At 45.5% G+C, this 24,005-nt stretch overlaps 2 protein-coding genes across 3 annotated transcripts; one reads left to right on the plus strand and one right to left on the minus strand.

The window, feature by feature from the left end:
• Positions 1-683: 683 nt before the first annotated feature.
• On the minus strand, positions 684-12,898 carry LOC144178557 (juxtaposed with another zinc finger protein 1). Its single transcript, XM_077706497.1, has 6 exons — positions 12,686-12,898; positions 12,301-12,373; positions 11,963-12,063; positions 8,818-8,914; positions 7,552-7,680; positions 684-4,695 (listed from the first exon to the last, which is right to left on the minus strand). The coding sequence occupies exons 1-6, from the start codon at positions 12,783-12,785 to the stop codon at positions 4,413-4,415; spliced, it is 783 nt and encodes a 260-aa protein (XP_077562623.1). The 5' UTR covers positions 12,786-12,898; the 3' UTR covers positions 684-4,412.
• Positions 12,899-13,084: 186 nt separating this feature from the next.
• Positions 13,085-22,162, plus strand: Atpsync (ATP synthase, subunit C). Of its 2 annotated transcripts, none has more exons than XM_077706498.1 (6): positions 13,085-13,170; positions 13,478-13,549; positions 15,102-15,170; positions 16,594-16,665; positions 20,425-20,524; positions 21,830-22,162. In XM_077706498.1, exons 2-6 carry the CDS (start codon positions 13,508-13,510, stop codon positions 21,991-21,993), a joined length of 447 nt encoding a protein of 148 aa, XP_077562624.1. In that variant the 5' UTR covers positions 13,085-13,170; positions 13,478-13,507; the 3' UTR covers positions 21,994-22,162. The 2 variants fall into 2 exon arrangements, with proteins under 2 accessions (XP_077562624.1, XP_077562625.1); XM_077706499.1 differs by lacking the exon at positions 13,085-13,170 and adding an exon at positions 13,174-13,252.
• Positions 22,163-24,005: the final 1,843 nt, after the last annotated feature.

The following is a 24,005-nucleotide window of genomic DNA, read 5'->3' on the forward strand; positions in this document are numbered from 1 at the left end:
TCTGTGAAACTTGTCAGCCTTGCTGCTTTTTTCTCACTGATTTCGAATATGCCATTATTTTTTTAAGCTGGTCAATTAGTTCCCAGGATAACTAGAGATAATTAGCCATTTTTGGTCAAACAATAGACAAAACAGTGTTGGTCATAAAACTGTAATCTTTATATTTTCAAATACTACGAACCCTGGCGAGTGCAATATTTGAAGCAGTTTTTTTATGCATCACTTGGAAATAATTTTACAGCTCATTAAACTTTGGTGGCACAAGTGGCAAAAAACCATTTTGAGTGCCCATTTCCAACACTAAAGTATGATGAGCTGTAAAATTAGTTCCAAGCGGTCTATTGTTTAACCAAAAGACCAAAAGTGGCTAATTATATCTAATTATCTAGGGAACTAATTGACCAGCTTAAAAAATAATGGCATATTCGAAATCAGTGGGAAAAAAGTAGTAAGACTGACAAGCTTCACACAGTTTACTTGAAAATTAAAAGAAGTTGTTTTAAAATAGTGTCTTCCCTTAATAAAAAAAATGATTTGTAGCTGCAATTTTTTTTTTTACATTTCCAGCCTACAACTTGCTAAAATGAAGTTGAGAAGAAAACACGAGTGACTTTATGTTCATTACTTTGTTAAAACTGGATTCACTAAAACAAGGTTTCAGTGTTTTCAAGAGGTAGTACATCTTTGCTGAAATGTGCAACCAATTCTTTATTGCCAGATTTTTTTTTTCTTTTTACATGTGTAGCCCACTTCCCGAAAGGTAGAACAAATCACATCTGGGCTCTGATTGGTGTCAGTCTCGACAGTCCAAAATCGGATTCTGAAAATTCTCAGAACACTTCCGCATAACTACTAATTTTGCATGCTAAAGAGAATCGCTAGTCTTTAAGAAGCAAGACAAAACACGGCTGTTTCAGAGGCACAACCATCAGGTCTTGGAGACGCGTCAGCAACATACGGTCTCCCATTGCCACCACTACCTGCTTGACCGAAACGATTGGTTAGCAACACTTCTCTGCCCTTGTTATAATTCAAGAAAAAAAAAAAAGTTAAGCATTGGACTAGTCACAGCACACGGAGGCAAAACAAAAGAATGCTCTAACCTATCAAGTCCCTTTTTTTTTTCCTTTTTTTTTCTACTTCAACATACTGGCATCTTTGAGGCTTGTATTAAGGCATATCAGGCCAGTTAGTCCAACAAAAGACAACACGAAACAACAACATGGAAGATACTGAGACCACAGCTTGAATATAAACAAAAGAATAAAAAACAAGGTCTACTGGAACATAACAAAATGCAAGCTCCTAATAATAAAAAAAAGTGCAAAAAAAAAAGGGTAGGAAAGGGAGCCGTGAAAGCTAGTGTGTGGTTCGGAACTAAATATACAACATCCGACACCGGTAAAGTAGGCACAGAGAAGCACACGGACTGTATAAATGCACTGCTGATTTCCAAAGGACAAGATCACATGGGCACAGTTATTGCAGAACTGTTGGTACTCGCAGCAAAGTTGCAAGACGGGCAGGCTTTCCTCGAGGCCGCTGCCCTGATTTGGGTATGGTAACCCTGCTACCACGAGATTCCTTTTAAGCGGAACACAAAAGCTAGAAATGCAACGTCTTTGCAGCGCACAGATACTATTTTCAGCACTCCAAGTGCTTGTGAAGTTGCGCAAAGAAAATTCGCTCCAACTAGGTTGGTATTGCTTCACTTCTTCTGAACTCTACCTACATGTGCTTGCACAGGGCAGCATCACATTTGTTCAAGGTTCTAACACTGAAAACCAGAACCGGCAATTACAGAGCCGTATCTAAAGCGGGCAAGGGTGTCAAAAAAATTGGGATTGGAAAAAGAGAAGTGTGACCTTCAGGACCGTGGAAAAAACTCCCTAAAGAAAACACCACAGCTCGCACCACAACTCTGCGCAAAATTCTCCCTTTAAGCTTGGAAGCTATGACAGAAGCACTAATGGTTGCTATTTTGTTAGGAGTAACCCTAAGATATCCTAGATCAGATATCGATGAAAGACGAGTAGCACAGAGCTCACCGGTAATCTTTGGCATAAAAACAAAAAGCACATTTTCACTCTATCACCGATCCACTGCCAACAGGAGAGCAAAACCGTCAGCGAATAGCTCGCTACTGTGGGTCCCCTGACAGGAAATCGGGGGACCACTCGAATGCCTACAAGTTCCACGGGGAAAACAGACCTGCCTGCCGTTTTCGTTCGCAGACCTTTACTTTGAATCGCCCGCAACGTTGGAAGCAACAGACAACAGCATGCAACATTCAGCAGGTCAAAAATCACAGGTTGGAAAGCTGCTATCGAGCTCAGGAAAAGTTTAGCTGTGTTAAGGCAACATTCACGGAATCCCAGCATCAGTCAAGTATGGTACAGAAATAAAGTTTGCCTAATATACGCCGCTCGCTGCAAATACCGTGGCCTGCACAGCACTTCACAAATATGCAAACATGGTCCTGGAAAAGCGTACTGAACCACAGTGCACTTCACATGGTGTTCACCTTCTACAAGCACACAAGTTCTCAGGCTGCACTCTGTGTTAACAGTCACGAAGATAGCTAGACACAATGCTATACCACTCCAGTGCACATTTTTCACCCACTTGACTGCCTAGTCTGTGGAAGTCTACATGCAATAAGCAATACACAGCTTCTTTTTCCGTTTTCCTCTTGATTACTGTGCTCTAAGCAGTTAGCCTCGACTGTGGTAAATGAAAAGGCAGAGATGACACTAGAGACAAATTGTGACAAATGACAAGCGAGGTGAAGATTTGGGCGAGCTGGCGGTACAACTGGAAGCAGTTGCAAAATGTACAGCGAGCCAGCTCGCCACAGTATCCAGTCCTGCTGACTAGTACAGCCTATGAAAGTATATACGAAAAAAAAAAATCCTTCAAAACTTCTCGGAAAACAAGTAAACACTCCTCAAGAGCAACACTGTGTCAATCATGGTTCTTAGACTCCTCCTTAACAGCGCACAAGTAGCAAGGCATGCACAAGGAAGCCTAATTAACCATTGCCATTCAGATTAGAAGGAAGAATGAACGAATGTTCAAGAAATGCAGCATTTTGGAGTGGAGTGAACCACAGCTCACCGTCAGAGAAGAAAGGCTGGAACACAAGCTTTTCACGGAAGATGGGCAGAAGACACCAGACCTGCTATAATGAAGATTACAAACGAATCCTTATTAAAAAGCATTCTTGCGGCCGAGATGCTCAGATTGGGCCAGCAGAAACTGACGTCATAAGGAGAGGCCTGCGAGGAACTAGCCAGGTCTCTTTGGGCAAGCAGCGCTTCTAAATAAAAATAGCAGCAGATGCTCTTTGGAACTATTAGGGACAGAAATGCTAGATTGTTAGAAACACATCAACTGCACAAATCGCAGGCTGTTTAATTTCCTAGGTACTTCAGTTTTAAGTGAGCCAAACTCAAGCACAGCCCTTTGGGAGCCTGACGTAGCAATGAAGTAGCACACTCGAGGCCAACACTACGCTTATCTCATTCTTTTGGCGAATGAATCGGACTGACTGTCAGTGAAAATCTAATACCTTTTATAAATTGTGCATCAGACCAAATCGGCTCACAGCCTTGCATGAGATCACTGCATCTCGCACATAAGTTAGCAAATGTAGGTCATTTTCTACTTGCGACAGACCAATGCCTTGCAGCATGTCTTGAGCCGACCATTTGAAGCCAGTGCGTACTAACAATGGAAAAAATGTGTTGGGAGCAAGCCTTGGACACAGCAAAGACGAGCTGTACAAAACGGTGAAAAATGATCTCTTGAAGGCGCTACCCGTGTGCACTAGCTCAGGCATCCGAACATGCCAGGCCTCAGGTAGTGTGCTTTGTGAATTGAGAAAACATGGGACAACCACTGGGAATGCCATCTATCCAGTAATACTGCAATCGGCAGAGGCTTTTACCAAACTAGCTTGCAGCCTCACTTTCGAGAAAGAAATCCAAGGCAGTAAACAAAGAAAAAAAAAGTGTACTGGTTTCTTCTGTGCCTAAGGCAAAAAGCCCTACATGCAGTCACGCAATCAGACCTTTCACGGCCTGCACGAAGATGTGTTTGTTCTACTAAGGGAAAACTGTCCCTAGGCATACACCTTGGTTTAACGCCAGCTGCAGTCAGACATTGAAGGTTTCTGCGTAGTGTCAGCGTTACTACCGCCAGCCCAAGATTCAGTGCTGAAGTGAACACAGGAAAGAGACAACAAAACAAGGACGCCATCGTGGCTCATCCAACCAGCATCCTCCCATTCCTTCGGGGCAGTAGTGTCCACACCTTGACAGCTACTTGGGGAGCCAGCAGGCCACCAAACGCTAAATTCACCGCGAACAAGCGTCTTATTTGGGGGAACTCTCTGCTGCTGCCGTTACACATCAACCTTCTGCGCCGACCGACGCAAAGCTCGATGCGATGGTCGGGCGTATCACGAGGGGGCTCAGCAGGTGTTGCTGCAGGGTAGGAGAGACGACGGGAAGGGGGGCAGCGTGGTGAATGCGTGGTGCCATCATGTGGCCGGCGGTCGAACCCAGCGCTGAGGCAAAGTCCGGGCACTTGGCCAGCTGGCTTTCCCCAGAGTGCTGGGAAAGGGAGTGCACCCTGAGCCCCTGCGCACTCTTGTAGCTTTTGCCGCAGTGGCAGCGGTGGGCTTTCTTGATCCTGCAACGGAAATGGGCTCTGCGTAAGACTAAAGGCCAACAACACCCATCCATGCCGTCCGTACCAGTAAAAGCAACAAAAGTGCACGGGAAATGCCTTCAACATGCCGTGCCAGTAAAAGCAACAAAAGTGCACGGGAAATGCCTTCAACATAAGATTGTAACAAGAACTGTTAAGCTTTGTATTGCAAAAGTCGACGTCCAGTGTGCTAAACTAGAGCTCAGCACTCATCATTTGGACGCATAAAGGTTATCTTTTGTGTAGTGAAAATATTTAAAGATGAAAGCAATGAGAAGTATAACCCTGCTTAGAAACTTGCCGTACCTTAGCAACAAGTCACGCAAAAGGTACAGCTAGAGTTGCAATGTTCCTATTTTTCTTTATCAACTAACCGTGTAATCTCAAATGTAGCAGTAGACATCTGCATCTGCCTTCAACAGCCCCTCAAATCTTGCTGCAGTGGCATTCTGTGCTGGCTCAGTCCTGCTCATTACACAACCCGTCAGCTAAAGGTCGCTGATCTGTTATACAGGCATTGGTGCTGAGAGCTAATTACATTATCAGCTCTCTCTCTCTCTCTCTCTCTCTCACACACACACACACAGAGAGAGAGAGAGAGAGAGAGAGAGAGAGAGAGAGATGGGCAGTCAAGAGTGCCAAGGAAAGCAAAGGGGAAAATGTGGTAGGTCGTTTTATTATCATTAAAACAGATAGTTTTTTTGAAAAAAAGAAAGTGGAGAAAACATGCCTACCTTGTGGGGATCCGAACACATGACCTCCAGAATTTCCTAGGCATTCTTGACTGCCTACCCTTATTTCTGTGTTAATTCAATGAGCCCCTCATTTCCCATTCTGCTTCGCTACATGCATAGCAAGGGTCTCTGTTCTGGCAGTCTTGGTGCCATGTAGACGCTCAAGTCACGGCCCAGGGGTTAACGAGAAGGTCCCCTTCACCCCAAACAGTCCGAGTGGTGCTGGCTACCACCCCCAAGCACCTTAACATAAATACTCGAGAAAGTAGAGGGGAGCACGGCCCCGCCGGTAGCATTGCACCAGACGCGGATTCTGGAGGTCGTGGGTTTGGATCCCAAATTTTGATTCTTCTGCCAAATCGTGTGCTTTCGTGACGTCTGCCATGAAGTCATAAGTGCGCGTGTTCAAATAAAATTCCACTGCGTCATTCGGCTCTGCAGTCTTGCTTGCCGTCAGTCCTCCCGGATGGCATTACCATACTCAGCCACGGAAGGTTGTCCGCTGTTGCTTTGTTTTTGACCGTATTTGCGCCTGGTTTGTTTTTGTTACTGTAGAAAGTAATCGTTTCGTGAAACATGGGGTATGCTCGACAAACAGGGTCACGTAAGACAACGTCGCTTATGCCAATTGGCCAGTGTCATGTAAGACAACTCCAAAGCGCTAAAACAAGCACAATGCGCCCAGTAGCAACAGCAGTGCAGATCGGTACTTCTATGCTTACGTGTATTTTTGTAACTTCCATTGTTTACCCCATCATTCTTACTGCTGTAAAATGAATATGTGGTACATTTAAGTGCAAACAGCTCGTTCGGCAAGCTTATAAGCCCTGCCTAATTTGCGTTTGCCAGCCTCAGCCAGACGCACAGCTGGGCATTTGACATCATAGGTTCTGCTGCAGGAAATGAGCTAGTGGGTCACACGGCCATTCCCTTTTTTTCCTAATTATATAGCTTATTTGAGTGAAGTGTGTGTTAAACAGTATGATCCTAATGAGGTAACCTTTCGAATCAACCAAACTTGTGTTTTGTCTGCAAGGAGGAGTACTGACACCAAAGTTTGATTTCTAAAAACTGATATGGTTAGCTTCATAAAGCTGCCAAGTTGCCCTCCCACGATTATGGGCGTCAAACGTTGCTTAGAACCAATTTTAAATGGATATTATTGCCGCAGTTTTGAGACCCAGAGAGGCCCAGCTCAGCCGTTCTGTGACGTAAGTACCGCCGGTGGAGGGGTGTGATGTAGCAGCGTCCAGTTGGTCCTACCTCGGAGTGGTCTGCCCCTGCCCTTTCAAAATGAAATTGACAACACAAAGAAAACATTTTTGTGGGGTTGTAGTGTCTTTTGTACTGTTTCGCTTCGCCATCCGCAACTATGCGAAGTTTCAGAAAGGCTCAATGCAGCAGAACTAATCTTTAATTGAGATAGGGGTGAAGTGATGTCGTGAAAGGTTGCCTTCTAACTTGAACAAAAAATATGACGTCATGGCCACCGTAGAGCCCCCACACTCACTCCCGGGCTCTCAGTGGCTGAAACACAATTTGATGACATGAATGGCACTGTAATTCATAATTCAGTAACCCAACGCCTTCTACTGAGAATTCGCAATGGGTAGTTCTTGATGAAACATGACCATAAATTTTTTCAGAGTAAATCAACCAGGATCCCTACAATCCACTGCACGCGGTTCACCTCGTCTTGTAAGAATACCTTAAAAGGGGTTAATCGAAATATAAGGGCACAAATTTTAAACGGCAGCCTGATAACGTCACTCAGCCACTGGCCTGTTATTTTGTTTTTATTTTCTTGTTGTACCATGATATACCGAGTCGGGATTCTGATCAGTTGTACGCCTGCTTGAAATGAGAAATGAGCATACATGAAGCTGATAGCGCTCCACACATGCATGGAAAGTCCATCACACCAACAAAAATAAGATGCCCCGCTTGTAAATGAAAGAGAAAAAATGCAACCAGAAAAGTGTATATGATGCTACAAACTTGAATACCAAATTTGGAGCCTTCAGTAATTGAACGAGAAGCAAAACATGGACAAAAAGATGGACAGAAAGAGGCAAAGGTGACAGAAAGAGGTTGGAGCACTTACTTGGCTTCCTTCTTGTGTCCATTCTTGGCATGGTACTTGATGCCGTTAACGTTTTTGTACCGCTTTTTGCACCCCGGAACAGGGCAAGCAAATGGCTTCTCCTCTGCTGATCCCGCACTACTCATCATCCTGTTTCAGAAAACGACGGCAAGGAGAAAACATCCCCGCTTACATTCAGAGAAAAATGGGAGTTGCGAAATTCAAAATGTGCAAAACGCCTAGCACCTGTATCACATCAAATGTTGCCAACAGGTTTACAAGACCACCCCTTTAAAACTGTTCACGAGTGAACAGCAGTTGTATTCTACATATCACTACAGTCCTTTGCCCAGTCAGCGCTCTTGCTTTGCACCACAGAAGCAATTAGAGTACTTCAATGCAAATGAAGTATTAAAGGAATACGCACAAGGGCATAATACTGGGACCCAAAAGCTGGCCTTTAAGTTTGTTCGTGTAAGCCTGCTATCTTAGTTCTATTTCTATCTTAGTTAAATTTCCAATTTTTCAGCACTAAGCAATTATTTTGAACTCAATGCGGCCACTAGAATTTATTTATTTATTTATTTATATATGCTGCTAATCCAAATTAAGGATGTATTTCAAGAAGGGCACATACATTGTGAAATGACAAAATTTATACAAAGGGTACTCATGTCACAAGTGAAATATTGCATTAATGAGTTAGACAAAACTGACAGCAATATATTTTATAACTACATAAATACCATAGCAATTAAAACTACATCAATACCATAGTACATCAATACCAAGTAGTACTAAAAGAAGAATTCAGATTGTCACTAGCTTCCATTTCAAAAATTGATGAATGTAGGGTTTAACGCGTGCCGATGAAACGCAGGTGACGAGGCATGCCCTAGTAAAGGGTTCCGGATTAATTTTGACCACCGGCGGATCTTCATAACGTGCACCGAAATCTCGTACACACGGGCCATTTCAAAAATTGAATACATTTCACGCAGCATACATTTAAACACTGTGCTGTAACCACCTTATCTTTTTTTATTGGAGCAAATCAAATCCAACTTCAATTTGTCTGCTACTACACCATTTCATATTTTCGTCGGAGTAAAAACTGGTTGCTTATAATTTACATTCCAGCTGACATGAATATGACAGCAAACAAAATATTGGCTCCGGCAGGACAATTGTTTGCACTCTATAAATGTTGAAATAAAGTCGCATGCACGCAAGTCACTCACATGATGACAAGTCCTAATGACAGACAGCAAAATGGCCGCAACAAACCTCATGATGAATTCGGAGATGAATTCGTTCTGCGTGGTCCACGAATCATTGCTGTCATCGGATTCACTACTGATCTCTTCTTCATCCATCTCACTCCCTGGGAAGAGAACACGTGCGAAAAGTAAGTTATCACAGCCTTTCACACAGAACAATGTGCTTTCAACAAAAGCAGATAAATCGCGAAGTTGCCAGACAACTCGACGGCGTCCGGAGCGCTTGCTCTAAGCAGCTGCATAAAGGTGGGGCCATAAAATGAATAATGATGTTGAATACAAGTAAGATGCAAACAAAAGTTCACTTGAAAGTTTTACACACAGTGCATGGCTTAGCAGTAAATAAGCAACACAATAGCGAGCACTTATTTTATGAGTAGACTTGCAAGCTAAGATCATCAGACATGACTGATAACAGTTATAGTTCCAAGCACTAAACAAGTATACTAAAGGAGCCCGCAGGTTTCAAAATAAACGCAACAATACTAAGGCATGTGCCTAAGCACATTTATAGCGAGGAGATGAAAAGACATCGACATGGAAAGAATGACCACTCTATCAAAACAGGAGCTAGGAATAAAGCTGTCCAGCAAGTGAATTGTCTGCAAATACGAGAGACCTGCTGAGATGAACTCTGAGAAAACAAGTTCTATGAACTCCAACTTTCAATTAAATAAAATGAATGCAACAGCTTTACACTGAACAGAAATGGATGAAAAATTGTGCATTTAAGAAGAATAAAAATACTGTCGCTTCAATTAATGATGCTTAGAATCACATTTGCCCAAACGTCCACCCCTGTGCATTTCGGCGCGTGGTAAATGACGGGCACACAGCCCCTTGCACAACACATCAAACGCCGTCTTCACGAGCATCCAGTAGGATCAACTTTGCCTCGCAATTCACGCACTCCGAGAACAATGAACAATTTGTGTCACTGGTTCTGCCTCCCTTCCAGTCAGTGAATTTTTCTGGAAGTGCACAAGAGCCGGCCTTATCGAACACTGCCTACTCACAGACGAAGCTGCTCCTGAGGGCTTCAGCTGCACTTTGCTTGCACAAATCAGTACCTTTATTAGTTCAGCAGAATGCAGGTTTACGCGGATGCCATTAAATCTATGGTGCCCGCCCGAGTGAAGCGAGTTTGTCATAGCAGTACCCTCAAACAAGTATTCCAGCGAACTGTGGACCTCTGAACACAGATTTCGGTTCGCTAGAGTGCAGGTGTCCAGTTGAAATCAACTCTGGTGAAATTATGACGAGCTACTCCGTGGACGAGTGGAGCCATATTGCAGGCAGTTGACAACAAATATCTGCTGCATCGGCAACGAATCAACAAGGCATGCAGAGGCACAGCAACAGATTTTTGGACTGTTTACAGAGCGACAAAGAAAGGGCTGCTGCAGTAAAATGGACAATGCGGCTAATAGGTATTATTCTTAGTGGTTTTTTTTTTTTGCCTCTTTTTTTAACGCAACTTCCTTTTTGTATGCCACTTGCAAGCCTTTGGCTGTGTATATTCACTTTGTATGGAAATTCCTCCATGGTTTTATCTTGGGTGAGAAGGACGTTTCACATGCAGTCTAGTCATTATATATTTACACGTCTTTGTGTTCTCATTAAATTAGTAGTAGCGAGTGAGTGCGGTGTCCTCTTTCTTCCTTTTCCCCTGCTTTGCGAGCACCTTGACCACATAGATGAAAGGGCTGTTGCTTGTACACGTCAAGCTCACAATGCAACAAAGCTTGCAACAGAGCTAAAATGTCCATTGGTGACAGTAAGTGGCTTTAAAATAGGGACTTGATTGATTGATTGTGGGGTTTAACGCGCCGACGCTACGCAGGCGAAGAGGCGCGTTGTAGTGGAAGGCTCCGGATTAATTTTGACCACCTAGGGATCTTTAACATGCGCCAAAATCTCGTACACACGGGCATTTTTGCTTTTCGCCTCCACCAGAAAAGCGGCCGCGGCGGCTTTAAAATAGGGACAGTGTAAAGGATGAATATGCACTAAAAATGCAGGCCTGCTCTCCAAGTATAACGAAGTCATTCAGACCTGCTAAGCTGTAGTGTTGATGACGAGAAAAAATTTGTGGGGTCACAAACTACTATTCCTAACAGGCAGTTGCCCCGTCTGTCTCTGGAAGCAAAGTGTCAGCAAAAGCAATTATTACTACAACCTAAATGTTTTATGCCACTGCTTTAAAGCAAAAGAATGATCACCAAAGGCAGTTCCTGGTGTGCATGCAGTGTGCTGTGAAGTAATGGTGAGCTGTTGTTGGCTATCTGGAGATCAGCTCGGAGGGACTTGCCAATTACAAGCAAAATTTAGGATTCCAAAAGTTCAAAGTTTGGGGCTTTAACATGCCAAAGCTACAACCATGGGCTATGTAGCGCACCATAGTGGAGGGCTCTGGATTAATTTTGACCACCCGGGAATCTTTGACGTGCACCGAAATATTGCCACATGGGCATTTCTGGTTTTCCCTCCACCTGAAAAGCCGGGATTGCAACCCGGCAGGATTGAAACCATGGCCGGGATTGAATCCAGACCGCAGGATCGAAACCGCCTAAATTTTACCCACTGCATCACCGTGGCAGGTAAAATTTAGGATTCTCATCACCCTTGGGTGAATTTGAGAAGAAGGCACCATGCAGCTCAAATGTAGCGAACGTGAATTTTTTTTTCAATACTTCACACCAAATGCTCATCAACACTTGGGTTTGTTTAGTGCTGGGATAAATTTACGCCACAGAACAGATGCATTTAGCTCCAAAACTTCCCTCCAAATGCAAGATACGGAGCAGAACTGAACGAACCGCAAAATTTGTCCCCAGCTTTGCATTAATTATGCATACCTGCGCATTGCATGCAGGCACAAATTTTCGCCAATTCAGGGGTCTATTTGCGACGAAGGCTATACGCACATCCCTGGTGCAACAAAACTTATCAGGACAGGGAGTGAATGAAGAGCCCTGTCTTTGGACAAATTTTATCCGATTGTCACGGGTAACAAACCACATATTTGGCGTTTATGACGTTGCTTCGGAGACTCTGCAGTTACAATACAAGGCAAATGCAAAGCAGTTATCTTGAACTGCGTCTTTGGATCGCCGCAATCGGGATGGTCAGAACACGAGGTCGCAAGTCACCTGTTGGCGTATTACTGCAGATCGACGACGCCGGCGACAGAGTCCGCTGCCTTTTGCGGATGACCCCGAGTGGTTCCACACGTGTAGCTTCCGTGAAGACCCTGCGGACCCGGCGGAAGGTAAATGCGGATCACTTCCACCAACACTTCCGACTAGGAAGTACGGCATGGCCGGCAGTGGCACCAGACTAGGCGCATACGCACTTGCTATTTTTTCCAAAAAATCACTGCCGGTATCTTCGCATTTTACCTTCAAATGTTTCACAGTAATTCAGGAGCGCGGCTAGGTCATCTACACCGATAAATTCGCCGCAAAATTAAGGTACAAGCCATACCCACCTAAGAACGTAGCTGACAGGAAGGCACGACGGTTGCTGCAACTCTTGTTTTTCTAGTTGTCTTGGGTCACTATCTGCAGACGAGAGACAAAAAAAAAATTATTTAACAGCGCATCTCATGAGAAATGAGCTTGCACGCAGTTAAATTGTGCTTGTTTTTCTTTTTCTGTTCTGCTTGGCAGTGGGCTAGCTGCAGACCTAAGTGAAGTATGGGGCACGCCACGGAGAGTGGGCGTTAGAAAAAAATTGGTCTGCGCGTGCCAGGTAACCAAACTGATCCGCATCAGTTTTCTCATCTCGGATGGTGGACCGCGAAATCGGGGCGTGGGGGCCTCGGACGAGGCACGCGTGCACGCGCTGTGCGCACGCGCTGCGCTCAACAGTACCTATGTGCGTGTCTTCGATGTGCAAAATGAGGTCTCGCAGGGTGGGAAACGTCAAACCGCAGCCATTGAATTTGCAATTGTTGATTAGAAACACAGCCATTACAAATAGAGCTAAGCGCTAAACATCTTATGGCAGTGACCACCGCGTACCGGCGCAGACGATGTGCACGGCTGCTGCACGGTGCGCCGGAATCGCCGCCACGGATTGGCTAGAATTTAGAGTGAGCTGTGACGTTAAAAACCAGATTAAAACAAGAGAAAAATTGACTTACTGGTAAGACGTATGCTAAGTTTAACAACTAAAAAAATAACTAAAACATTTATAAACAATATTAACTACAAAAAAGTTGTTGATTCAGTTTGTTTTTATGTAACAAAAAATATTCGTTTTCACATTTTCTTCACCTTCGCGTTTTACGCATACCTTACTTTGAAAGCACCTCGCGCAGGCGCAGTCCCTCGGAACTAGCTGGCTGTGGTGGTTGGTAAGTAGTTTCTAGTCTGCTCTCGATATCCCAACTCATCTGCTTGTAGACGTTACATTTCTGGAATTTGCTAACTTCGAAGGTATTATTGGTATTCAGTATGCTTTAATTGGTAGTTCATTTTGAGCGGAATGCGTAGCAAACGTCTGTTGTAGTATTCCTGCCGGTATGGGAGAGCCGGCACAGCTGAAGGTCACCTCCCCATAGCTGAAACTAATAGTGGAGCAACCGACCTTCGATGGGTTTCACCGAATGTTACTTGCTCGAAGTATCCAGAGCTAAAGTTCTGCGCTCTCCATTTTTGCAGTTCTGTACACCCGTTAGGACCAAACCAAGGATGTTCGCTCTGAAGCTTGCCGCCCCCGTTTCGCGAACTGTGGTGAGTACCGACCTTCCTTGACCTTACAATTTGGCTAGGCACTGTGCTTAACCAGCAGCTGAGTGCCTTGTTGAGTTTGCAAACGGTGCGAACTCATCCAGCTTTCTTGTGAAGCCCAAAGGACGGTAGAAGCATTAGCGAGAGTGAAAAAACATCCGCAGTCGCCATGTTGGAGTGACCTCTTCGCCTAGTGAAGAGCTTGCCGGCTTCGTTTTGCATAGTTTAGCTTATTGAACACTCCCCGGTAGCTCTCGTATTTAGTTTCGTACTTGTGGAAGCAAGTGCACTTCGCAGAACCTCGGTGTTTGGTCTTATTCTGTGTTTTGTATTCTAATGCCCTCCGATATTTGCCCAGAGCGGGGCGCAACCGGCAGTTTTCCTTATCAAAGGACGAATACTAAATGCTTGTCCGCTAATGTGACCTTGTTAGTCAAGTGTGTCCCCTAGTTTGCTTTAACGCAGTGCAAAGGCCGTTCGGTTACGGTTAAATGTTCAGTCAAAGCTTGAGTCTCGAAGCCGCCCCGCCGAGGTTATAGTGTCCTCCGCGGCCCGCCACAATTACCCGACATGAGGTTACGACGCTTCATCCGGCGAAGATCTTGTTGCTGCATGTTCAGATTTAACTGTTTTCAGGGAACGTCCTGCTCTGTAAAGGTCATTTGTGTGAAGCTGTGGTCCCTCAGGTTCAAGTTCTAGGTCTTTTGGACGTTGAGGTCATTGCTCTGACATTGAGTGCACCTCGTGCTTCGTGACACCGACTATCACTTTTGCCCGCTAGCCAGCTAGCGCGGGATTTTAGCTATTGAATGTTGGGTTCTATGCAATAATACTTTTGTTGGTCGATGTAAGAAATCTTTCCATCCCTGTGATAGCTCACTTCACACGATCCTTAGCGAATTGCGGAAGCTTCCAAAGTTGGTTGTGTACCAATGATTGCTTTGCTCATCCCTTGGAGGATCCAGCTTTGTCCAAAAACAGTGTGCCTTTGTGATATCGTGTAAAGTTCTATTTTCAAGTTGATGCAACTTTTACGCTTCTTATGCCCACTTTGTGTGGGGCATGCGCAAAGTTTGAAGCTGTTTATCATTTCAGTTTGCGGTGAAACAAATCGGAGAAAATGTGCAATTTCTACCCGTAGCTGTCAGATATGGGACACAATGTTCATTTTAAAAATAGAAACCTTTAGCCTAGGGAATCAGGGTGTTCTTAGGCGCGTCTTTTATTTTGACGCTACGAGGGACCTTGCTTGAATTGTAAGGGCACAAAAAAAAGGAAACGATTTAGTATCTGGTCTCCTGACCAGTTAATTTTTGTTCACACTTGCGACGAAAGCGAAGGGAATTCTGTCCCTTTGTCGTGCGACGGCCAAAGATCGACGCGTGACAAAGCGGCAGAATTCCCGTTGCTTTTGTCGCAAGTGTGAACGGGCCTCTAGTATTCAGTCGAACTTTCTACAAACCGACCTAAGATGAGTGGGCTTCTTTCTGGATATGTGAAAAGTGTGTATTTGTGTATGTCAGCTTAATGGTTGTTTGTTTTCTTTGAACTACAGGTCTCTGCCACATCCCGGTCCTGCCTGCGGCCACTGTCGGCAGCCTCCCACAGCCGGCTTTTCGATGAGGTGGGTCATGTTGGGTTCTCAGGATTCAATACTGAGGTTCTTACAGACTGAAACAAGTGCAGGTGCACCTCTGCGTCACGTTAACCTCACTGCTAGTAAGGTTGTGGTAACATTTGTAGCAAGCAAACGGTCACGTTTGAATGCTTATTGTCTTTTGGCGTCTGTTCTGCTTCTGTAAACGTACCACAAAGCAGTGTAGCACGTGAGCGCCAATTGTGTAGCAATTCCACACAATGATTCACCTGGGTGCACTGTAGTCTCTGCTTTTGAATGGGTCACATACACACAGCAAACATATATATCGCTGAAGGGGTGCGCAATCTCCAGTTTGCTGCAGACATGGAGTACAGCTCTTGTGCTTCATATCTTCATGAGGTACAGGTTTCAGTGATGTGCAAGACAGCAACACTTCTCTTGAGGCAAACATGCATACTCTCTTTTTTTAGCTGGCCAACCTCTGCTTGCCGGCAAACTTGTTTTAGACTATCCTGCTGAAATTTTTTTTGTGTGTAACCTCGGTCTCTGTACTGGAAGTACCTTCGTAAGCACTGAAAGCTTTGAGGCATACTTTGAGAAACCATCATGTTCATCTACAATTATTCCAGTCTGTGAATTTAAATTTGTGACCATCCACACCCATATATTTCAGTGTCACTTACGGCATGCAGATCTTAGCCACTAACACGGCACACTGAATGTGTAGGAGATTTCGGCGCACATTAAAGATCCCCATGTAGTCAAAGTTAATCCGGAAAAATCCGGAACCCTCCACTATGGCGCGTCTCATCACCTGCGTTGTGTCGGCACGTTAAACCCTACAACCAAATCAGTGATCACGACGCACTGAATGACCCCCAAACACAGTTCTGGCGCTCTTTGGCCTTGGGTGCCTTTGCTGCATAAGCACGCACACGTTCTGGAAGCAGTGAGGTCACAGTTGCATTCCATCTGCCACTGCGGTGACTCAGTGGTAAGGTGGGCTCGAGCATGAAGCTGGTTTTAATTCAACTGTTTGGCTCATGAAGGCAAGAAGTAAAAATTGCTGGCGCCCAGATTTCTGCACCTGTTTTAGTGTACGAAGTTAAAATGTAGTTGTTGGCTGTAGTTTTCATGCCTAAAACCCGTCTTTTTCGCTCCAGCACTTATGTGCAAGGCATTTGTGGTTGGCATCTGCTTGATTTTGTGACTGAAATTAGCTAAGTGCTAATTTCTCGCATGCTGTGTGTTTGGTGTGTCAGCTTTAAATTTGTTTGACCCATCTTGATGGCAAGGAAACCGACCAATTTTTGGACTTGTGCCTGAACAGGTTAGTGGGTGTGCAATACCTGTTTGTAGATTTGTTGCAAGGCCTTAACTGCCTCAGCAAAGTGTTAAGCATTACTTCATTGGGCAAGCAGTTTAATTCGACTGTTTCAATGTGCAGAACCAGAACAAGGCTCTGGTGGTGCCTGCTGGAGTGTCTGGCCTGGCGCTCGGTTCTGGACCCCTGAGCCAAGTGAGTGGTGCTGCCGACAAGACAGCCTGGTTTTGCAAATCACTGTCTGCATTTTCTTTGTCTGAAGAAAGGGTTAGCAGCAGCACTTTGGTCGGCTGCAACTTAAAGGGACACTGAAGTGAATTTGTCAAGCTCCCGTTTTTGCTTGCACTGCGTAGACTGGCTCAAATTAGCACACTTTTCATCGTTTATCCGGTTGACAAATCGGTAATTATTTTACAAAGCGCGAAAGAAGAAAAACTACCATGCGCGGTTTGCGGCGGCCGCACCAACTAAGGCTGTGACGTTGGGAGGAGGGGCGCCGTGATTGGACGATGCGAGGGGCGCCGTGATTGGACGATGCCCAAGGTTAGCAATCACACAAGTTTCGGTTTCGGTTCTGTAAAACATAACCAATGGCGTTGTTGGATGGGCATTCTCAATATCTCAGTAATCATCGTACCGCGCTTCTGCCATGTTGTCGGCTGTAAAATGCACAAGATAAGCCTCCCAGGATGGCTTGTAGTCGTAGCATTCACTAGCCGAGACCTACGCAGTGTATGAACGCCCTCCGCGTACCCGCAGACGCCCAAATGTCATGCGCTTTTCCCCCATATTTGGAGCTTGCCTCCCTCATGCCTGTATCGTAAAAAGCGTGTTCGCACCAGGCCAAGGGTCTGTTCATTCTGGCCTGTGCCCACTGCCTGCAAGCAGTCGGTGCTTATGCCAACAGCACGCCAACGAGAACTCGCTAGCGCGCCAGTGCCAGCCTGCGCGCGTTTTGTGAACTAGTTCATGTAGCCATGAATGTTGCGGCCCAAAAAAAGGGGAATTCAATATAGAAAACATCGGCGGAAAACAAAAAAGTTAACTTACAAAAAAAAAAAGCACGTACCCGCGGGGATTCGAACGCGTGACTTGCAAAACATTTGCGGTGATATACCTGGCGCCCCAGACCACTGAGCCACGGAGCGGGACGCGGAGGATGTGCTAATATAGGGTATATATTGTACAACCGGTTTACACTTTTATTTAGTTTTGGCATTTCAAGCAGCTTAGGTGACTATTTGTTGTACTGCGATCATGCAGTAAGCGTCGCCCGAGTTTCCACAGTAGCTCACGTCTAGCAATTGCATTTCGTAGACGGAAAAGCGTTCGCAGATGCGTAGTCGTGCTGCTGACCGCTGTGCTTGTTCGCCCAGCGCAAAAAAGTGCTTCCCGCGCCCTAGTTTTACGCTGTACGGTAAAAATATCAGTTGATTTTATTTGCTTAGTACCTATATTGACTTCGCTGACTCTTCTCCCGCCTTCAAGAGGCCTTATATTTTCCTACTGCGTACCAGTCAGCGAAGCGTCGCATGTGCGCTTGTGTGAAGCGACCTTGACTTGGAGCTAGATACAGTGTACAAACGAAGTTAAGAAAGGCACATTCTTCCATTCACAAACGTGTCCTGGCTTCGTTTCAAGTAAGCGAACGAATTGCGACCAAGAAATTTTTTTTTAACCTCCTTGATTGCGACGACCCGCCGGCAGCCGGCGGACGAAACGCTGGGCCGACTGACTCTGTCGGCCGGGGAGCCGTGCAGTAGCGCAGGCGTGGCGCAACCAATTGCCAGCTCATCCCCTCCTGACGTCACACGAAAACGCCACAGAAAATGGGCGAGCGTAAAGAGAGGACAGCATTTTCGAATTAGTTTTTCTACTAAATAAAATCGCGTAAACGCGCCTAGAGTGGTCGAAACATGGCCTGGGGACTCCGGACTACAATTTGCGCTAGTAATCCCGCAATGTTTACATATCACTTCAGTGTCCCTTTAACGTGGTAGTTTACTATGCCTAGTCTGCTCCATTGGTGAAATTCTCGTCCTTGCTCTGGTCGTGGAGGAAAGAAATGCTTATCTATCTGCACTGCAAGAATTGTGGAGGAAGTAAAGCTGTTAATCACAGCTACAGGAGGGGGGTGGTAGCGCCCTAGCCACTGTAGGAGACCGAAGAGGCGAGTAAAGCACCTGCCGTGGTGGCTTGGGGGGCTAAGGCCTTAACGCCCGTGTGCTGCTCAAGGCTCCCTGTTCGTCAAAACTAATTCGGAATCCTCCACTGTGCGTTAAACCACCCCTCTTAAGCGAAGGGAGTGGGTGCAATTGGAACCTCCCCGGGATGGTTCTTATGGTATCACTCAACAGCTTGTCATGGTTCTTGTAAGCTTTTCATTTCCGCATGCCCTGAGTTCTCTTAGGTGTACATGTTTCAAGCTAGGGATGGCCTCAGTGTGGCATCAGTTGCATCCTTTTTGGAAATTCTGTTGCAGATTTTTATGGGATAAGTCTGATGGGCACAGAACAGCCATTCATAGTGCTTTAGTTCCTCATGGGGCTTTGCAGCAACTTATTTTTTGGCCTGTGGGTGCTGTTGGTCTGCTGGCAGGGAGCTCAAGTACCTCGAGCACAAGAGTTTAAGCTCAGCGAATAGTTAAAGGAGCCATGAAAACAAAATACAAGTTTGTGTGGTTCGAAAGATTTAGTGTTATATAGTGCCTCCAGTGGTTGTCCAAATGCAAACTATGCTTTCTTCACCGAGAAATTAATCAATTTAGGTTAAAATTGATTTTTCTGCTCAATCATGTGTTTTTGTGGTCTGCAATGACATCACAGGAACCGACCGCTCTGCAGCTTAGGGTCCCTTGATTCACGCAAATGCCGTCAGGGTGGAGACGCGTATATGCTGGCGCCACCATTTTGGTTCGCTCGCTCGTGGCCGAAGTAAGTCATTGTATCAAAACCATGCAACACTTATCACCGCAACGCGGTTAACTGGCGAAGTTTGAATCATCTTATCAGTTTAGCGTTGCTGGGTCTCGTGGAAAACGAAAAGAACACGTATAGCACGTTGACACAATTGCAGCCGCACGGGACCGTTCAAAGGGTGTCTCCACCCTGTACGGCAGTGCTGGCATCCTTGCAGCGAGGCAGTTGCGCGTTTGTTTGCGTTACAGCACCTAGATGGCGCCACCATACTGTGGCAAAACGTTTTGATTGTATTTAAATCTGGCTTGTTATTGTTCCGGGAGATCATTTCGTGAAACATAGTGCTCGCTCAACAAATATGGTTGCGTAAAACACCGTTGCGCCAATCAATCAATCAATCTGAGACAACCCCAAAGCCCCGCAGTTCTGTGCAGCTAAACAAGCATAGTGCGCGCAGTACCAACAGCAATACGCATCGCTACTTCTATGTTTACATGGGCCTTCGTAACTTACAATGTTCGCTCCACCATTCTTACGGCTTTTAAGAAAATGTGCCCTAAATTTAAGCGCAAATAGCTCATTCGGCAAGCTTATAAGCTCTGCCTAATTTACGTTTGCTTTTTCCGCCCTCCGAGCTGTCATGTGTGACATCATAGGTTCTGTTGCTCAAAATGAGCAAGTGGGTCGCATGGCCATTCCTTTCCTAATTATGTTGCTTATTTGAGCGAAGTTTACGTTAAAAGTTGTGTCAGTATGATTCTAACAGGCAATCTTTTGAATGAAACAAACTTGTGTTTTCTCTTTATGGCTCCTTTAAAACTTTTTTTTTTTTTTTTTTTTTTAATATTGTATATATTCTCCATGCCCCCTAAACTTGATCAGGGTGAGAGTGTGGTGTGGGTTTAGTTATTACTATGGGCTTTGATTTCTTTTTGTTGGCTAACTTTGTCCCTTTTTTGGTTGTGTATGGTTGTTACTGTCTTGTGTTAGAGTTGCAGGGAGTGTAAGCTGGGTGGAACCTTTCCTCGCCTTGCAGGCTGTGCGGAGCTTCCAGACCAGTGCTGTGCAGCGGGACATCGACTCTGCCGCCAAGTTTATTGGTGCCGGGGCTGCCACTGTTGGTGTCGCAGGCTCTGGTAGGTTGTCTGGGGCATTGATGTGGTTGTGCTAATGGTCCACCTGCAAACCGGAATTTCTTTAATGTCTATCCTAGAAGTAGCTAGGCAGGTTTGGGTTGACTTTAGTTTTAACAGCAGAACTGTTTAAGCTCTTCGTTGGGCCATCGATGAACAGAAACGCGTGCTATACAAAGTATAGATAGGGAAGGCTTCAAGACTCGTTTTGCTGCTGAGCCCGAGGGCGCAGGTTTGATTCCCAGCCGCGGTGGCTGCTTTTCTGGTGGAGATCAAAAGCGAAAACGTCTGTGTGTTCGAGATTTCAGCTCGCGTTAAAGATCCCCAGGTGGTTAAAATCAATCCGGAGCCCTTTACGGTGCGCCTCATAACCTGTGTAGTTTTGGCACATTAAACCCCTATATCAAAACTACGGCTTTTAGTGTCGTGGTTCATGCATGTCAGCATTGCTTGGCCCACATTTGGCAGCATTGGACGCATTTAAGGTGATACACTAGTACCTAACGAAGCCTTGCAGTGTTCTTTCGATTGAATACTCATGAAGTGGTTGTTACAAAATTCTGGATATTTGTCAGGCTCGAAGTTCCGATGACAAATTGTTCATTGTGGCTACTTTTGGTTTCAGGTTGGTTTGAAGCCATACATCAAAATTTACATTACACGCAAGCAGTGTAATCATCTGCCAATTTTCTCTGCAACACTGGTCTGGTTGTCGTGCCTGCAAGCTTTAAGTGCATCACTAAGCTGTACTTCCAGTAAAGTCAAGTGTGTGCAGCAATCCATTGCATTTAAAGTACAGATCTGCTCGATTATTTTTTAAATACGTGTATGCATACACTGCATGGTGGAATGGGAGTATTTGCATTTGGAAGGCAAGTGTTTTCTGTTCTGTAGTCTGGAACTTCCAATTGCTGCCTTTTACACCTTGCTGCACTACAATTTGGAACTTAACAGATTCAGTTGTGAAAAGGAACTGTCAAATGTTTTTCTGAAAAAAATGGCAACACAAGATCACTGAAGCAGGAAATCCTTAGAATGTTAAAGCAGGCACTCCCTTTTATTCAATTTGGAACTTAACAGATTCAATTGTGAAAAGGAACTATGTCAAATGTTTTTCTGAAAAAAATGGCAACACAAGATCACTGAAGCAGGAAATCCTTAGAATGTTAAAGCAGGCACTCCCTTTTATTTCACTGAGGAAAGCCTCAGTTGAGAAAAAGCCTAATGGTGCAAAAGGCACCATATTTCAGAGTGAAAACATTCAAGCCTTTGGCATCTTCTTGAGCAGTTTGTTCTTTTTACTTCCAGGTGCTGGTATTGGCAGTGTGTTCGGCAGCTTGATCATTGGCTACGCCCGGAACCCATCTCTGAAGCAACAGCTCTTCTCTTATGCCATCTTGGGCTTCGCCCTGTCCGAGGCCATGGGTCTCTTCTGTCTCATGATGGCCTTCCTGTTGCTGTTCGCCTTCTAAGCCACTGCCATGAGAAGAAGCCCCGTTCAGCTTTTTTTTTTTTTTCTTTTGAACTGTGCACTTAGAGACAGCTGTTGGCTTGCAACCAGGCCTTCGTTGTGGAGGGGACTGCCCGTAGTGCAGGTCATCTGTACATGCCCGCTCACTGAATAAAAGGAAGTTGAAAGCCCTCTTGTGTTTTCTTAAACGAGTTTTTAATATTTGCAGTGGAAGCAGTTGTGCATAGATTGTCTACATGCTCAACAAATGCAGAGGATATTTTCCAATAGTGATCTTGTGGGACACCTGATGCGAGTAGACTCCTTGGTTCCTGTTCTGCATCAGTCTGTAGTTCCGTTGCCAGGAAAGTTTTGCCTCCAAAACCTGCCCCCCCCCCCCCCCCCCCTTGTCTACGCAAACTACAAATTATCCTTGCCCGTATCTGGCTCATGGTAGTTGTAAACCGGAAACCTACTGAGCTGGGACGTCTGCTTCACTCCCTGCTGCCTACCCAGCACTCATCTATCGGCAATAAACTACATTGACTCGCGATTCTGCTCTACAAATTTATGCAGTGGCCCTGACACCTTTAACCCCAACTCTAAACACTCCCACCCTTCACTTTCAACAGTTGAGAAGGATGACTTTGCCTCCGACTTTGCCTCCTCGCAACTTTCTCTAATCTAACCTGAGGAAATAGTTCAATATAATTGGCTAGGTAGGAATACCTTACCCTCTGACGGCACATTGAAATGGCAGGAAAGCACATCACGAACAAGCTTCAAACTGGCACAGATTCTTGTAACGTAGGATTAAATCAACTCGTTCCCACACTATGCTACCAGAAGTACTGTGGAAATCGGGCACACCACATAAGGGCCTGATCAGGACCCCTACTGATTCCCAACTTTTCTCATGAGCAGCGCTTAAGCATTTTTTAGCACATGCTTGTGTACCTAAGCAGCATGCGCAAGGAGTAGTGTTCTACTAGGACAACCAGTGGACTGCGCTGAATTTTTAAAAAAAGCCCACAACGTTCAACAGCAGAGCTGTGTAAGCTTGAGGGTCATGGTGGCGTTGGCAGAAAAAAAATGAAGGAAGCTCACACTTAACATGTACAACTTGAAGGTATCTAAGCTGTACGCAACCTTCTCATCCTGAAGGTTTAAGTCCACGGTTGCAGCCGATTTGCTTCTTCGCTGCTGCAACGCCCTTTACTCTATAATTGTTGCTTAAAGTGTGAGCTTCTTTCGTTGTTTTTTTTTAATGCGGAGCATTTCTTAGGCTCGCGATGTCACTCGTCGATGTCGGCGCCGTCCACACGCTCACTGCGCGTCGAGGCGCAGGTGCGCGTCTCTCCCCCGTACCCTCCTCGCTCAACAACAGGTGCGGCGGTGCGGGAGGAGCGCTTGTACCCCGTGCGCTCCGTCGCTCTCAACAACAGCTGCGGCGGTGCGGGGGGAGCGCGTCTGTGCGCGCATGCGTCGTAGCTACCCGTGCGCTGCGTCGCGCTCAACAGTAACGGCGGCAGGGCGTGTACACGTGATAACGGCGTGGTGGGTGCGTGGAAAGTTCGCGCGCTTGTGTACGGAAGTGTGCGCATGCGCGTCTTTCGCCCGTACTCCTCTCCCTCGAATGCGGGCGGTGTGTATATAAGCGGCGGAGCGCGCGTTCGGAATTCAGTCAAGGGCGTCTTTGCTTGGAATTCGCTTGTCTTGACGCTTTGCTTGACGGCACCAAGCAATAAAGACAAACTTTAACTTTACACTCCTTGCCTTCGCTTCTCCTTCATTCAATAAATAAGAATAATAAAGACGAAATAACAATTAAGCATTCCCAAACCATACCCAATTACGCTACGTTCACGCGATACCCCCACCACTCTGCGACGCATTTACTCGAGTTCCCCCCGTTGGAAGATGCGGGCGTTTTTTTTTTTTTTTTTTTGGTTTTGGAAGTGTTAATCATTCGATGCCACCTTGGAGGGGCGTACGCTATGACGTGTATTTCTCAGTCCGAGCAAGTGTTGCCAT

Source organism: Haemaphysalis longicornis, unplaced genomic scaffold, assembly GCF_048455015.1.
Source record: "Haemaphysalis longicornis isolate Haplotype H1 unplaced genomic scaffold, Haemaphysalis longicornis Haplotype H1 scaffold_4, whole genome shotgun sequence".
Taxonomy (NCBI): Eukaryota; Metazoa; Arthropoda; class Arachnida; order Ixodida; family Ixodidae; genus Haemaphysalis; species Haemaphysalis longicornis.